The following is a 17,176-nucleotide window of genomic DNA, read 5'->3' on the forward strand; positions in this document are numbered from 1 at the left end:
GCTCCAGCGTGTGAAAAGACATTGGTGGGTTTGTAATTATTTACTGAAAGAAGGGAGAAGGCAGAGCTGGAAAAGCAAGGGTTGGATTGCCATCACCTGTCCTGCTTGGCCAACCCCACTGCCGAGGTGAACCTCAGTGCTGGGGTGATGTGGGGTGACTTGATGATCTCAGAAGTGCCTTCCAAGCCCAACAGTTCTATGATTCTTCTGTATGACCGACAGCCCCAGGGAACATCTCACTGCGGCTTCTCACCTTGCTGGGAAGCTTTGCGTGCCCCTGGGTGGGTGATACAAAAACATACTCCAGACCTTCTGGGGTGGGGGATGCAGATAAGCCTAAAACCCCGCTAGCAAACGAGCACGAAGCAAAACGCACAGCCCTCACCAGGACTGCTTTTTGCCTCTTTCTCGGCCTGTTCCCGGTGCAGCGGGGAGCAGCAGCAGCATCCCGCCGCGGCCATCGAAGTCCCCCTCCTTGTCCTCTTTCCTGTTTCAACCCACCCCCTACCCCGCTCCCGGCTCCGCTGGATGCAACCGCAACCGGGGAACAGGCGGGCAGCCGGCGGCTCCGCAGCCCGGTGAGAGACCGGTGAGAGCCCGGCGAGGCCCCGCGGAGGCGGCGCTGGCGGCGGAGCCCGCCCCGGAGCTGCTCCTGCCGCAGGATGCAGCAGCAGCGGCGGGGGCGGCCCGAAGAGAGATGCAGGGCCGCGGCAGGGCCCCGGGCCGCCGTTAATCCCGGTGGGACGGGGGAAGCACCTCTCGCGGTTAACCGGATTGGGAGTTGGGGCAGGAGGGAAATTAGCTGCAGGTAGGGACCCGGGTGTAATGATGGAGGAGGAGGATGGAGGCGGCGGAGGAGGAGAGGCGGGGAGTGAAGCTGCGGCAGGAGGGGGCGGGCGGGGGGGCCGGCCGGGGGGGCGGCGGCGGCGGGCATGTGGGACCGGCTGCGGGGCAGTCGGGCGGCGGCCGGCGGCCGGAGTGCGGCCGCGATGGCGCAGCGGGACGAGAAAGCGACAGGGGAAGGCGAGAGCGATGGAGAAGCCCGGGCCGGGGTTCAGTCGAGCGGGGCTGAGCGGGGCCCGAGCGGGGCCGCCGCGTCCTTCCAGCCCCCCGAGGGCGGCTTCGGCTGGGTGGTGGTTTTCGCTGCCGCTTGGTGCAACGGCTCCATCTTCGGCATCCATAACTCCTTCGGGATCCTCTACATGATGCTGCAAAGCGACCTAGGAGAGGGCAAGAAGGACCCCGCGCTGGAGTTTAAAACAGGTACGAGCTCCCCGCTTCTTTCCCGGCCCCTTTTCCCGGCCCCTTTTCCTGGGAGGGGAGCGAAGCGGAGGAAGGTGCGGGAGAAGGTGCGGCGGCTCGGCTGGCTCCAGCCTCTCGAAGCACAACTAGGAGGAGGTGGAGGCGGTAGGGTTCTTGGATGTGTTGAAGCGGGATTGCTCCCTGCTCTCTCCTTCCTTTTATCCGTGTCTATATTTACCTCCCACAGCATCATGTGTTTCTAAACTGCTGTGTACTCAATTCTAAGTAATTTATCTGAAAAGCGTGCCCTCAGTAAGTCCTGCCTGCGTGTGCTCTGGAGGAAGGAGAGCAAGGGTCGGGTGAATCCATCAGCTGCGCTGTGAGAGCTACCCCCTTCATTTGTCGTTGTTCTTCTTATTTTTGTTATGGGGTTTCAAGGTGGCTGCTTTATCTACTGGGCTTGGTGCAAGAGAGCATCAGCATCCTCCCAGTCAATTTCATGAGAAAGGCAGTCTGGCAGCGCCACCGGCACTGTCACACTGAGGGTGGTCCAGGGTCTCAAATGGTTACCATCCGTTAACAGCAACAAACACCCACAAACTGCATCCAGCTATGTGTTTTGGTAGGACCTACAGGCTAAGCCATGGTGGAGATAGTGTGGTGTTGATACAGAGGAAAGGGATGTTTCTTGCTGCAAAGACCTCACTACCTAAGTAGACAGAGCAGAGGGACACCAGCCTGTTGTGTGGTGGTCCTAGCAGGTCCATGATGGACATTGGAGGCCCAGCCTTGTCCCGGGTCTTGGTAATTCTCGCTGAGAAGGTTATATCTATCCCTACTGTGGACAATGATGGCCCATCTTGCTTTTATTTGGCGGGTAGAGATAAGCACTTGTCTTTGAGGGAACGTGCTGCTTGTGTTGTGCTGGCTCTGGATGGGATGTGAGCAGCAGTCAGGAATTGAAGTGGGGGCGCGTTGCAGAGAGTGTCAGTGCTGGGGGGACCAATTGTGCCCAGCTGTCTCCCCTCAGCCGACGCACAGCTGATGCTGATGGCTGTGAGCACGCCAGAATGAAATGCGTTAGGAGGTACACCACACTACAGATCAGAAATTAACCCAGCAGTGCTGTTACCAGAGAAACGCTGCAATCGGGGAATCACGGGCAGTAACGGAGCGCGCAGGAGAGCTGGGGGTGTGTGGCCATTTGTAATTAGGGTGATTGATGGGTTGTGCGAGCCTGCCTGTGATCCCCAGGAAGCTCATCGCCTTGCCCTCTGTTTCCTGCTCCCTGTGATCAGTATCTAGAAAGCCTAAGGCAGGGCTCTAAAGGTAGCAGTAGTAACAAAAGGAATTAAGTACTGCAGGTCTTGGTGGTTTAAAGGCTCCCTGCCCAAGAGGGAGGTTGGAGGAGTCGGCATCTGCCCCTTGCTCCTTGCAATCCATTTATTTATGGCTATGAACGTGCAGAGGCCTCGAAACAGAGAGGCGTGTGGGTGTGTGAGGTGAGCCCAGGCTCGGTAATTAAATCGCCTGGGTGACAAATATATGCACTTTGGTCCAGGCACTTAATGAAGAGGCCGTTAATAAGTCCTGTGCTGTGTTGCCTCTGCCCTCGGAGGCAGAAGTGCAGGGGCTCCGGTGATGCCGGCGGCAGCGGCGGCGGAGAGGTGGCGGTGACGGAGCCCATCTGCAGCAGGGAGCGCTGTACCTCAGGGGTTGCAGCTGCACTGTCTGGGGCTGAGGGCAGCGGGGTGCAGCGTGGCGGGCCCCCGCAGCCCTTCCTCCTGTGCTCCCACCCCTTGCCACTCAGGGTTGCATAATTTCCCTGCGGCACTCGTTTGCGTGCAAACATAATCAGGAAAATATTGTAGCTCCTTTCCAAGTGCTAAGTGATACGGCCTTCCTGAAAAGACCGGTGCTGTCTCTTTGTCCTCCAACGTCAGCCTGTTCCTGCCTGCTGCAAGCAGCAGCCAGACCCTGAGGTCTGCTCAGGGGACCAGGAGCAGATCAGGGAGACAAGGACCTGCTCCGACACCAGCATTTGCATGGCCAGGGGCACATCGCTTACCTCTGAAATCTCTCTGATCCTGGAAAGGTCGGTCTGTATCAGAGACCTCATTGCTCTCTCTCTCCAGCTCCCTGAGAGGAAGTTGGAGTGAGGTGTGGGGGTCAGTCTCTTCTCCCTGGTGTTGAGTGACAGGATGAGAGGAGGTGTCCTGAAATTGCATAAGGGAAGGTTTAGGTTGGGTATTAGCAAAAACTTCTTTACTACAGACCAATAAGGCCTTGGGACAAGCTGCCCAAGGAGGTGGTGGAGACACCACCCCTGGAGGTGTTCAAGCAATGTGTGGACATAGTTGAAAGGCCATGGTGGTCTTAGGTTGGCAGTTGGACACAGCGATCTTACAGTTCTGTGATTCTCTGAAAGTGGGGATCTGTAGGTGACCTGGGGTGTGAAGCTGCAAGGTGGTCAGGCATCCCGTTAAAAATAGGGCTCTGTTTATGCTGAAGCGGGTACTAGTCAGCACCAAACAATAGCCGCCCCAGCGCTCGGCTATAATTATCAAGGTTTATTTCTTGTTTGCATTGGTCACGTTTTTGCTCGCGTTTGATCTTGAGAAACGCAGGATCTGCAGAGTTCAGGTCTGGGGTCAAGCTTTAAAAACAAACCCTTGGCCCAACGATGCATTGAATGCATAGGCTCCTCTGTTTAAAGAAATATACTGCGCCACATGGATCAACAAGCAGCGCGGGGCCGAGGCGGGCTGGCTGCTGCGACCACCGCGTGCCCCTTCGCCGCGGGATGCCAGAGCTGCTGGGACTTCTGCAAGGCACATTCTGTGCTTTTGACCTTGTTTTCTTTCAAGGGGGAGAGGAGGGCTCATGGGGAAATTGCTGAAATTAAAAAAAAATGATATACATGTGAGTACTTGGCCAGGGAAAAACCTGCATCCGTCTGCCCTGCTGCAGAGCTGTTGAGTGATGCTTGGAAGTGTTTGCTGGGAGATGAATAGCGGCGTTTCCCTCCGGTTCCACATGGCTTGTTCCGGTGCTGAAGCATCCGTGGGGCATGTCCACTCCTGGTGCCAGCTCCACCAGACATGATATGAGCCTAGGGATGAATGAGCCATGCTGACATGGTTATCTTCCCCAGCTCCCAAAGCCAATTTGGGTGACATTATTATCCTGATAAACCTTAAGTGAGCATTGCCCCTTTTAAAATCTGCATCTGCTCAGCTGCTACTTAGATGCTCTCCCAACCTTGTAAGAAGTGAGCACAAGGTCCTTGACATGGGCTTTGCCTTCAGCCAAAGAGATCTTATTTGCCCTCAAGCCGTTTAGCAACCTTCTCTCTGCAACTCCTTGAAGGGAGGTTGCAGTGAGGTGGGAGTCAATCTCTTCTCCCTAGCGTCAGGTGACAGAATGAGAAAGTGTCCCAAGGGAGGTTTAGGTTGGATAATAGGAAACACTTCTTTGCTAAAGAGAGTCCAGGCATTGGAACAGGCTGCCCAGGGGAGGTGGTGGAGTCACCATCCCTGGAGGTGTTCAAGAAGTGTGTGGCATGGCACTTCCTGATGTGGTTTAATGGCAGTGGTGGTGTTGGGTTGATGGTTGGGTTCAATGATCTTGGAGGTCTTTTCCAACCAAAACAGTTCTATGATTCAGGGGTCCCAGTGGCATGCTGTGGCTACCCAAGGAGAGATGGGAGAGCAACTCTTTTTGGTGCATCTTGTTCCTCCAAGCACATCCTTGGTGCCATGCTGGGAGGCCTGGCAAGCACTGGAGAGGCACAAGCACTGGAGAGGAACACTGATTCTTAAAAAAGAATGTTTATATGTCTGTTTCTTCTCCCCTCCTCCACTTTGTGTCAGTATCCCAGGTATAGGTTAAATCTCTTTGCTTAATATCTAATGTTTTGGTTGCTGGTAATGGGAGCAGCAAGCACTTGGAGGGATGATAGCCTGAGGAGCTGGTCTGGTTTGGCTGCCGCTCCTCTGAGTGTGTCTGTGTGTCTGGCACACCTGTGTGTGGGAATGTGGGGAGCACAGGCTGGCAGAACATGCCATGTTCAGGGAAGCCAGGCTGGTGCACGGACCGTAGCCCTTGACTTTTATCTTCTTGTGCTCACAAGGCTAAGGTATAGCTGATGTCATCTTTATCCCTGAATTCCCATCTGATCTGGTGGGAATTTCTTCATGAACATTGACTTCATGTCCTTAAGACAGGGAAACTTAGCTGGAAAAGGCTCTTTTTTCCTCCAGCATCATAACAGAACCTTGGTAAGAAAGTTGGTTTCTTGAGAAAATAGACTGTTTCAATGCTAATTGTCATAGTGAGAGATGGGGAGGAGAAGCCCTGGATTCTTCCCTGGGCTGAAGGACTGCAGTGTGCATGAAGGTGGCTGGAACTGTAAAGGGAAACCTCAAAGAGAGCATAAATCACAAGAGGAAATTCTTAGAAATGGTCCCACCTAAATTTTGGCAATATTTATGTCCTGGGTGAGACCAAACAGGGGCAGCTCTTGCAGAACTGCACTTGATTTAGCCAGCTGCAATGAAAAGGCATCTACCCCAGTCTGGGCTTTGAGGACACTCTTGCTGACACTCCAAACTACAGATTACAATTGGTGTTGAATTTGAGACCAGTGATGGATGTAGTCACCCAGTGCTGGTGCTTGGAATGTTGCTGTCTCCTGAGTGTCATCACAGGTTCACAGAACGGTGAAGGCTGGAAGGGACCTCTGGGGGTCATGTCCAACTTCCCTTAGATGTGCATGGTACCAAATGTGGCAGTACTTAAAAAGGAGTCATAATGTTTTGTCCAAGTGCTGATTGTTGGGGAAAATATTTATGTCAAGGATCTAAACACCAAACAAGGAAAGCAAATACATACACTGGCCTAGGTGTGTCACACTGTGATGAAAATCAAACAATTTAGGTAGGATAAAAAAAATTAAGAACAAAAATGTCTCTGAAGTGACATCTCTCCTCAACAGCATTCTGTATCTGGGCACTGATGGGACTTTGAATGACATCTTTCACAATGTAGTAAGAGGCCACCAAACTCTTCAGAGGATCACAGCATGGTAGGGTTTGGAAGTGACCTCTGGAGATAACCAGTCCAATGCCCCCACTAAAGGAGGGTCACCCACAGCATCTTGCCCAGAATCACAATGTCCAGCTGGGTTTGGAATCTCTCCAGAGGAGACTCCACAACATCTCTGGGCAGTCTGCACCAGGGCTCCAGCACCCTCTCACTAAAGAAGTTTCTCCTGTTCAGATGAAACCTCCTGGGTTCCAGTTTGTTCCCATTGCCCCTTGTCCTGTCACTGTGTGCCACTGAAAAGAGTCTGTCCCCATCCTCTTGACTCCCACCCTTTAGTTGTTGATCAGCATCGAGAAGGTGCCAAAACTTGTGGTTATGATACTGGTGGTCACTGTCTTATCAAAATCTGCAGAGTTTGGTGCCTTCATTAATTGCCAGGAAGCTGTGCTGGGCCCATTTCAGATATCTTGGATGTGGGAGCTGCAGACCTTCGCATTCCTGGGGTCTTCTTTTCAGCCATCTGAGTTTCCTTCCATCTTCCACATTCTCTAATCCTCTGGAGAGATGTGCTGTTGAGAACAGTATTTGTGTGGCCCAGATGAGGATGGAAATCTGGCAAAAGAGAGCCATAAAAAAAAGCTTTCAATCACTCAGCCCTGCTGACTGGGGAGTGCAAAGGTCAGTGGGGAGTTGGCCCAGTTTTACTGGGGGTTTCCCGTGCTGGTGACGCCGGTGTGGCAGCATCAGGCTCTTCCCAGATGAAATCCTGCTGCTCTGGGAACTGAAGCTTGTGACTGGAGTGGGACTGAGATGAATTTCAGAGAGAGAGGAACTGGATTTTTGTGGCTTGAGCTGAGTACAAGGTGCGGTGTGAGATAAAGCAGCCTGGAAAGCAAACAAAGCCCAGCCATGGCATTAAATGCAGTTCTTGGGGCTGGCAGGAGCGATTAAGGTTATTAGGAGGCCAGGGAGTTGTTTCTAAGGAAGGTTCTTGTTTTCACAGGCTGCAGGGTCCCTCTCAGCCAGCACACTTGTGCTTTCACTGAGGTTTCATTTATTTGTAAGTGTTCTTTGTCAGCTGGCCGAGAAGATGCTCCACTCTAAGTTGTATCTGCCAGTGTCAATCATTTGCAGGGTAGATTTAGGTTGGACGTAAGGAGAAAGTTCTGCACAATGAGGGTGATGAAATACTGGAACAGGTTGCCCAGGGCTGTGGTGGAGGCCCTATCCCTGGAGACATTCAAGGTAAAACTTGGTGGATCCCTGAGCAACCTGATCTTGGGGGAGATGTCCCATCTCAGTTTAAGGGAGTTGGGCTAGATGACCTTTTAGGGTCCCTTCTAACTCAATGCATTCTATGATTCTACTGTTCTGCCTTCAAGTGACCTTGACAGCTCTTGTGACCTGGCTGTGGTGCAAGAAAAAGCAGCATGTGGGTTTGTGCAGTGTGGTTTTTTTTTTTTTTAAGTGCTTTCAGTTACAGAACCCAAACAAAACTGCCCCACTTTGCTGGGATTTGATTGTAGTTGGAACTCTGAAATCCCTAGGTTTCAACTTCATCACTGAGACTGCTGAGAGGAGGAGGTGAAGGAAGATAAGAAGGGTTTGGAAGGTGAAGGGTAGGGATGCTGCAGGGTGCAGGACCCAAGTGGATGCAGAGGTGAAGAGTGAGATGGATCACCGAATTGTTTTGGTTGGAAAAGACCTCTAAGATCAAATCCAACCTTCAACCAGAGACAGTCATGGCCATTAAACCATGTCCCAAAGTGCCACATCTACACCTTTCTTGAACACCTCTAGGAATGGTGACTCCATCACCTCCCTGGGCAACCTATTCCAATGCCTGACCAAAATGGGTGTGACACCACAGGAGTAGGGGAGTCAGCAGCCAAGGAGCTATTTCTTTTCCCCTTCTTGGGGGAAATCCAGGAGTTTAACAAATCAGCTTTGATTTAATCCCCTCCAACTGCCTCTACAGCTGGAAGCTGGCCATCAGCAGGGACAGTTGACATCCAACACCTTAAAATAAACCTAACCCATCAGGTTGGGTGAAGCTTCATAGCCAGAAGGCACCACTGACCTTGCTGGTAGTGCTCGTTGGGCCAGCTACACATAGCTCTCATGGGTGTTGTCACCAGCATCCCGCCCCATGTCTCAGAGGCAGCTCCTCTCCCTCCTTCCTTGTGTTATAGACACAACCATCCACGGGACTCATCCTGCTTGTAGGGCGTCACCATCAGGTTCCCCCATCCCATCGTATACTTGGTGAGCAGTGGGAGAAGCTGTCTTCCTGATCTGGTGGTATGATGGAGACCACCAGGCTGACTGGATGTTGAGCTGGGGCTACTAATTCCCTGTGGGATTCGTAGGGCTGTTTGGGAGAGGAGGAACAACCTAGGCTTCCACAATCGCAAGGCTGGTTTTGTATCCTGCAGTGCACAGGGGGAAGTTCCTGCTGGGAGCATGGATGGGAAGAAACAAACCCTGGTCCCACCATGCTAACAGGGAACTAATCCCAGTGGAATGATGGCACCTGCTGGGATTTGGATCAGTCAGCACCATCTCGATAGAGGGCCTGGATAACCTTTAGCTTTTTTATCCTGGTGCCTCCTTGGGACCTGTGCCAAAGCGAAGCGGCGTGCGTGCCAGCACAGGAGGGACAGTGCAGCTGGGCTGGGTGATGTGTGGGCTGATGGGAGCATCAGCAGCATTTGGGACAGTGCCACAAGCACTTGCTTTTGCCTGTTGTTCCCCACGTGGGCTCCCAAAACTGACCCCTTTTGCTGGAAGCAGCTAAGGCTTCCTCTGGCTCCACAACTGGGGGTTTGCCCACTTCTGGCTGGCAGCCGGGTACTGCAGGGAATTTTTTGGCACATCACCAAATAGCTCAGTCTCTCTGCTTGCTCTTTTTTGGGATGATTCCTCAGGGCTTTCCTGTGAACTGGGCAGGGCTCAGAGGATGCCAGCATTTCCTGACCAGGATAGTGGCTATGCAGCCTTCTCTGGCAGCCAGAGCTTTCCCTGGGGAATCTCTTGCCCTCGGCTTTCTGCAGCCATGAGCCTGTGCATCCACGGCGTCTCCATTCTTCCTCTGGCAGTGGTGAGAGGACAGTTACTCCCTGTGTGCCAGCAGAACACACGTGTGAAAACACTGCTGCACCCACTGCAGCAGGGATCTGCCAGCTTCCCCATCCTCTTCCTCGAAAGATTGATTCTTCCCTGTCGCAAGGGTAGGTGATAGTATCTGTTGGCATTTGAAACCAGAGCAGGGCAGATTTAGGTTGGACAAGAGGCGGGAGTTCTGCGCAACGAGGATGGTGGAACACTGGAACAGGCTGCCCAGAGAGGTGGTGAGACCCTGTCCCTGGAGTCATTTGAGGTCAAACTTGATGGGGCCCTCAGCAGCCTGATCTAGCCGGAGGTGTCCTCACTGACTGCATAGGGTTGGACAAGATGACCTTTGAGAGTCCCTTCCTACCCAACGCATTCTGCGTTTCTGTGATCCCTGGGGAAAAAGCTCCGACGGAAGGGTGTGTGCCAGGCTGGGCATCGCCCTGGGGACCCTGCGCAGGTACGGAGCCGGGGCGCTGCCCGTGCCTGCGGCGGGCGATGGGGAGCTGGGTTCACTGCGGGGCTCTTTCCGCGCACGCAGCCGGAGACAGTTGAGGCGGTTGCAAAAGGCGGCTGACGTGTGCTGGGAACTGCTGCAACACGCTTGCTCGCAGGCGCCAGCCATCCCCAGCTCTCTCCCAGGCACCTGGTACAACAGGTCCTGCCAGCTCCCGGGGCAGGCAGGACACGGGGCTGCCCACAGCTCCCTGCCTGCACTGCTGCACGCCCGTGGGCCCCGCTGCAGGCAGAAAAGCTCCTGCTGCCTCTTTATCCCCCATCGAGCACATGCACGGGGCAGGGGTGCAGCCAGGGAGGGTGGCACAGCACTGGCTTCCAGTGGCTTTTCCTGGCTTTTCAGGCTTGATTTTACTCTTCTGCCCTTTCGTTTGTGTCACAGAATCATAGAGGTGCCTGGCAGAAGGAGACTTTAAGATCATCAAGTCCAGCCATAACCTAGCATCTCCCTGTACACAACCCTCGGACCATGTCTCTAGGCTCCTCATCCAAACAACTTTTAAACACCTCCAAGGGTGGTGACTCCACTTCCCTAGGCAACCTGTTCCAATGCCTGATGACTCTTTCAGTGAAGAAACTTTATCCTGTTCTCAGTCTAAACCTCCCCTGGGGCAACCTGAGGCCATTTCCTCTTGCCTGTCACTTGTTACCCAGGAGAAGAAGCTGGTCTCCAACCATCACCAAACTCATTTCAGGGAGTTGTAGAGGGTCATAAGGTCTCATCTCAGCCTCCTGTCCATTTTCTTCAGCTGTTCCTCATAGAATCTGAGTTCAAGATCCTTCACCAGCCTTGTTGCCCTTCTCTGGACATGCTCCAGCACCTCAGTAGCCCTCCTCTAGAGCCCTAAGAATTATCTGATGCAAGATCTGCATCTAGCACACGACCTGAGAGCCAGAGTGGGATGAAACATGGAAGGAAAGCCCTCAAGAATGGCTGCCAGGTCACAGCAACATTGTGGTGGTTTGTTATGCTGGGTGTCATCTTTGGCGTGCTTGTCACCCATGCTACGTTGTATTGTGTGAGAAACAGCTCAGGATGCTCTGAGCAACCTCCTGGACTCTTGTGGGGCAGATGGGAAAGTGGTGGTGACATGGCCACATTGGAGTCTCCTTCTCTAGAGACTTCCAAGACATGCCTGGATGAATTCCTGAGTGGCCTGAAATAGGTGATCCTGCTTTGGCAGGAGAATTTGACTCGATCATCTCCAGAGGTCCCTTTGCATGCCCACCATTCTATGATTCTGTGGTGGCAGCTCAACCCCATCACCACTTTGCACCTTTGCTTTGCAGACCCCAGGGGATCTCCAGCCTGGAGATATCCCACACCTGCATCCCTGCTCCCAGTCCAGTGTCCCAGTGAGGCACCTCAGTGGTAGATGGAGATGGTGTTTCAGGGTCAGTGTTGCCAGGAGTGTGGTTTTGGGAGCATCTGGTGCTCAAAACCTTAGTGCAGGAGGCAAGCTCATCAGACTCTCTTTCTCCTCAGCTTTGGGGTGATTTGTTTTGCTTTAGTGGCTCAGTGATGGATTTTAGCATGCTTACTCTGGTTCAGAGTAGAGGGACAGGGGAGCCTCTTGTGATGCATAGGCTAATTTGTTGGGGTTTGCTCTGGGCAAACACTGGGGCTGCCCTCAGGGAGGAGAAACAACCCTCCTGCAGTGCCTGCAGTGAAAGAACCATCCACCCACCACCACATCTCCAAGGACCAGTTGGGATGAGGACATTCAGGGCACACAACCCCTCAACACCACCCATCAGCATCCCCCAAAAGCCTTTTTTTCTCAGCCATCTTGCATCAGGCACCAAAACAAAGCTTTTGTTTCAAGCTCTTGGCCTTAATCTGTCCGCCCGCAGATCCTGTGCTTAAAAGGGAGGTGAAATCCTTCCCTCTGGGGGGGACATTGCGTGAGCAGCTGTGTTGGTGCTTGCCAAAGAGTCAGGCATTTTGGCCAGAGGGTTTATCCTAACCCCAGGATCTCACTTCATAAAGCTGAAGTCCACCACAGTGGAAATCTAATGGCAGCTCCAGAAGTGAGGCTTGTGCCTGAATTGGGTCCGACAGAGGGGAAAAATCATCTGTGATTAAAGATTGCCAGTAATTACATAATAGGTCTGCACCAGATGATGCCCAGACAAGCTCTCTCTTGGGATTTCCCAACTTTTGGAGTCTTTAAATTTGCAACCATCCTAAAGTGCTGCTACCGTGGTGGGTAATTGTTGATATTGCAGCAGCACCCAGCGCAATTGCACAAGGTGCCTTGCTGATGGGCGAGCTTGCCTCTCCTGGTAGCCAGAGCAGCTCTGGGACATGGTCAGGCTCTAAGGGTGAAGCTCCCCATTCCACCCCCAGCATTGCACTGGCGGAAAAGAATGAGAAAATAAGTGGGAAAAGCTATTTTGGGGGTCTGTAGGAGAAGTGAGAAGAGCAGCTGGGGCTGGGTGTTTTCGCCCGTGGCTGAGCAGTGACGAAAAAGCAACGTCAAGACGTTCTTGACGCTGGGCCAGCTGTTAATCCCCATGTGTTTCAGCAAAACCCAGTTTATTTCTGAAGATTTGTGTAAGCAGTGGAAGTGGGGAGCAGTGGGGATGTGGGGAGCTTGTCTGGGATTAACTTGGCCTGAAAGCCAAGCACGCCAAGCTCACGAGCCCGGGGAGAGCTTAATTAAAGTCTAAGGAGAAGCGTTTCCAAGAGAACAATACAAGGTTATTCAAACTGGGAGATTTTTGTTCTGGGCCCAGAATGTCTCTCTTCATTCCCTCTTTGGTGTCAGCTTTAATAAAACAAAATGAGATCTCCAAGAAAAAACAAATTGGAGCTCTTAAAAAGAGGGTGGGGAGATAAAAATCAGTTTTAAGAGTGTTGCTGGTAACACCTTGGGTTATTAAAACGGAAAGAATGCTAACGATGCGATTTGCATCCTCCTTTCTTGTGGCTGCGCCCAGGCAGGAGCCTGCTCCCTCTGGGAGAGGGGCAACGGCCACCGCCTGGCCCTGCCACCCCTCACCAGGGCCTCGGGCTTGGTGTGCAGGGAGTGGGAGGCTTCACTGGCAGGATGGATTGGGGAGTATTTGGTCATGTGGAAGAGGATTTTGGAGGGCTTTGGGTTTGCTTCCTAAAACTGGGATCAGCAGCATGTGGGGTCAGGGGAGGTGGAATCACCGTCTCGGAGGTGTTTGTGAGATGCACTTTAGGACACGGTCTAATGGCCATGGTGGTCTTAGGATGAAGGTTGGACTTGCTCTAAAAGGTCTGTTCCAACCAAAACAGTTCTATGATTCCATGAGGTGCTGAGGTCATGTACTAAAAGGAAAAGTGGCAAGAATCAGGATTGAGAGGACACCAAATGTAAAAAAACCCAAGTATCTGAAGGGAAGGCTGGGCAGGGATTGTTTAGGACAGGTAGCCATAGGACAAGGGGCAATGGTTTGAAACTAGAGCAGTGTACATTTAGGTTGGACTGGAGGAGGAGAAAGTTTTTCACAATGGGAGTGGTGAACCACTGGAAGAGGTTTCCCTGAGATGTGGTTGAGGCCCCATCCCTGGAGACATTCAATGTCGAACATGACAGGGCCTTGAGCAACCTGATCTGATTGGAGATGTCCTTGCTGACTGCAGGAGAGTTGGACAAGGTGACCTTTGAGGGTCTCTTCCAACCTGATGCATTCTATGATCCTGTAAATCGGGACTGACCTTGGAAAAGATGCTGCTGCCATCAGCTATCTCCTTTAGAGATCCAAGCCTGTGGGTGACAAGAACGGACTGGACTTATTACAGCCTGAGAGCTGCTGCGTGCAGCTCCGCTCAGCATGCTGAGGTGCAGGGCCAAGGATCTAGGGTTGCCTCCTCTAAAACCAGTGTCCCAAGCCAGCTGGTGCAGCTGAGAGGGCTTAATCCTGACCCAAAGGGCTGCTCTTGAAATGTCTCAGTTCTGGTAGACTCTCCTGCCTGTGTGTCACAGCTTGCTCCCCAGGGTACCGTAGCAGGGATGTGGGGAGAGCTGGAGAGCAGCTGGTGACTTGGTGTTGAACCTTGGCCCCTCGAGCACCTGCTTCTACCTTCCTGCAGAAAGACTGGATGAAAAGTTGCCCCTTCTTTTTTGCCATGTGCTTCCATCAGGGGTTGGGCTCGATGACCTCTGAAGGGCCCCTCCAGCCCAGTGCATTCTCTGATTCTGTCCTGGACAGAGCTGACCATCTCCTGGCCAAATAGTGGAGGCCTCTGATGCTTTCCCAGGGTACCACCCATGGTCTGTAGTGATGGAAGTGGGGCACAGACAGGTACAGGAGTGATGCTTCTGACCCAGGCTTGGGATGAGGAAGTCACAGGGAGCACCATGGAGTCCTGGCTGTTCATCTGTCTGCCAAGTAGGAGGATGCTTTTGGAGAGGCTGGCTTTAAAATGCCCAGTGTGATGCCTGACGTTTTGGTACTCAAAGGGGCTGATCAGAAAGTTTGGGGCAGACTTTGAAGCAGGGCCTGTTGTGACAGGACAAGGGGTGATGCTTTGAATTCAAAGAAGGAGATTCAAAGTAGAGAGAAGGAAGAAATTTTTCATGCTGAGTGTGATGAGAACCTGGCTGAAGGCTGGCCAGGGAGGTGGGAGATGTCCTGTGCCTGGGACCATTGGAGGTCAGGTTGTTTGGAGCTCTGAACGCCCTGCTCTAGTTGCAGGTTTCCCTGCTGACTGCAGTGGGTTGGACTGCATGACCTTTAAAGGTCTCTTCCAACCCAAACCGGTCTGTGATTCTATGTCCACCCCATAAACCCAACCCACCCCTGCCAAATGGCAGGATGGGGCTGCAGAAGCCACCTCCTGCCTGGCTGCTGTGCCTGACCCATCAGATAAGGCAATTACAGCTTTAGGACTTGATTGCAGAGGGTAATGACAGCAGAGGCAAGTTCACAGAGCATCACATACAAACCATGCCAACCACCCCGATGCTGGAGAAGCTTGCCCACAGTTGGTGAGAAGCCAGCCTGGGAGAGGAAAGCATGAGAAGCAACAGGGGGAGAACTACAGAATCATTAATGTTGGAAAAGACCTCCAAGCTTCTTCCCAACATCTCCATGATCACTAGACCATGTCCCAAAGTGGTTTTTAAACACCTCCAGGGATGGTGACACCTGGGCAGCCTGTTCCAATGCGCCACCACTCTTTCAGTTAAGAAATCCTTCCTAATACCCAGCCTAAACCACTCCTGCTGGAACTTGAGGCCATTACCATTTGTCCTGTTGTTGATCATTGCTGGATGGTGTGGCTGTTGGAGCTAGATTTCAGAGGAAACAGAAACTTAGAAGTGGAAGAGTACTGGAGTCTCTGAGGGGAGAGGGGAACACTCCAGGGATAGGCCATGGAACTGCAATGATGGATAGGTTAATATCATTGCATTGGAGCATCAAAAAGCTTTATGTCTGGAAGCACAGCTTGTATCTTCCCCTTCTGCTGCTCTCTTCCCCCACTGGTCTTTTGGGTGCTGCTTTTGCTGCTGCTTTTGCTTGATGCCATCCCCATCTTTTCTAAGGTTAGTGTATTCTGTAGCATCTTGTCCTGTCTATACTGATATATTTAGTTTAAACTGTAAAAATGCTATTGCATTTTTCTGACTTTCCAAATTCTGAGTTGTAGTGAATTTACTCTCTCTCTGAGGCAGGTTTATGATGTTACTGGGGGAGGGATCCACTCTAACCCATCACTCTTCTCTTGTGTCTTAGGAATGAGTTTTCCGTTCCTTGGAGGTCTTTTTCTGTTGTGCTTGGCAGGTTGTGGGGTGCATGTGGACATCAGGCTGATGCTGGGTAGTGGGATGCTCTTGGAAGGGGAAGTTGGATGTACATCCTAAAACCTTTCCATGAGGCTTCCCCATTCTTGATGAGAAATACTCATCTAGTGCCTCTGTGCCGAGATGGGCAAAGGAAAAATCTCACATTTGGCAGCTCTTTCCTAGCCTGCTGGGGCTGCAGTGGGAGAGGTGAGCAGGACAGCAGTTCAGTACATGGAGCTCTCCTTGTCTCTGACCCATGGGGTCCCTGATTGCCACTGTCCCCATGGAACTCTGTGGCCATGAAGGTGGCTGTGTACTCTGTGTTGGGGTTTGGAGCATTTCTCTCTGCCCAGACTGGCCTGAAAATGGGTGTTTTTGAGACACACATTGGTGCAGGGTGGGTTTCTCCCCAAGAATTGAAGTTCTGCTGTGTTTGTTCTGATGTCCACAGCATAAGCTGATAAAACCTCAGGACACCTGGGGACAAGACACAATGTTGTGGTCTTTTAGCTGGGAGAGCCTGGCCCTTGGGATCTGCATCCTGGGAGAGGGAAGAGTCATAAAAATTCAAAGTCAAGAAATCATGAGGTTGTTGGGTTTTTTTTCCAAGCTGTTAAACTCTGCCCTGTTTCATCAACCAAAGCATGAGTGAGACAGCCGGGGAGCAGAGGTACTTCAGGTCCTGATTTCACCTCTGTGGCTGGCTGTTAACCCTCACTGAGCCATCCTGAACAACACTCAAGAGACAAGATTAGCCCCAGGCTGGATTTTGGAGTTTGTTTCCCTCCCTTGGGACAATATATTCCTGATCCCAGGTTTCCCAGCCAAGCCATCTGTAGCCTCTCCTTGCCCTGGTTTGTGTCCCACTGACCTCATAAAACAAAATATGCCCCAGAAGACAAAGCAGAAAACAGTTTTTACAGCAGGATGGTGGGCAATTTTTCAGCTCAGTGAAGTTGGTTGCTTAGATTTCTCTTGTGGGGTGAGGAGGGAAAAGCAACCCAAAAAGCTGTGGAGAAGATGATGCTTGGCAGAGCAGCATGACAAACAACATCTCTGGGCTTTTTAATGTCTGCTCTGGTTCCGAGGCGCGCCTGAGCTCTTGCGAAACATCAGACACTGCTGGGTGATGTCGGTCCCCTGGCCTCAGGCTGATGGCTTTGTGGTTGATAGCCCTTTCTTGTTATCACCTAGGGCAAAGCTCAGGCTCTGTTTGAACATTTGGATTCGGAGAGCTGATGAAGAGCCAAAAAAGCAAGATACCAGGGTTGGTGTGCAAGCGACAGGTTGTTGGCTGGCTTCTCCATTAGTCAGGGCTGGTGACGAGTTGATCTCCTTTTCCATTTTCTTCTGAATGAATCAGTTTTGGCTCAGCCTGATGGTCAGACTGGTTAAGCAAGAAGCAGCTGGTATTGCTCTCATTAGTGCTGGAGACAGAAGCCAGCCTCTCCCCAGCTCTGCAAACCTTCCACGATCCCCAGCCAGCTTCCAGAGCTGCA

The 17,176-nt window shown here is 52.1% G+C and overlaps 1 protein-coding gene across 1 annotated transcript in view; it reads left to right on the plus strand.

Annotated features, from left to right (window-relative positions):
* The first annotated feature begins 932 nt into the window (after positions 1-932).
* The window catches only part of SLC16A2 (solute carrier family 16 member 2), a 46,528-nt gene continuing 30,284 nt past the window's right edge, over positions 933-17,176 (plus strand). The window contains exon 1 of the mRNA XM_064159359.1: positions 933-1,263. Coding sequence (XP_064015429.1) covers positions 933-1,263 — 331 coding nt within the window. The remainder of the gene's footprint in view (positions 1,264-17,176) is intronic.

This window comes from Pogoniulus pusillus, chromosome 19 (assembly GCF_015220805.1).
Source record: "Pogoniulus pusillus isolate bPogPus1 chromosome 19, bPogPus1.pri, whole genome shotgun sequence".
Lineage (NCBI taxonomy): Eukaryota > Metazoa > Chordata > Aves > Piciformes > Lybiidae > Pogoniulus > Pogoniulus pusillus.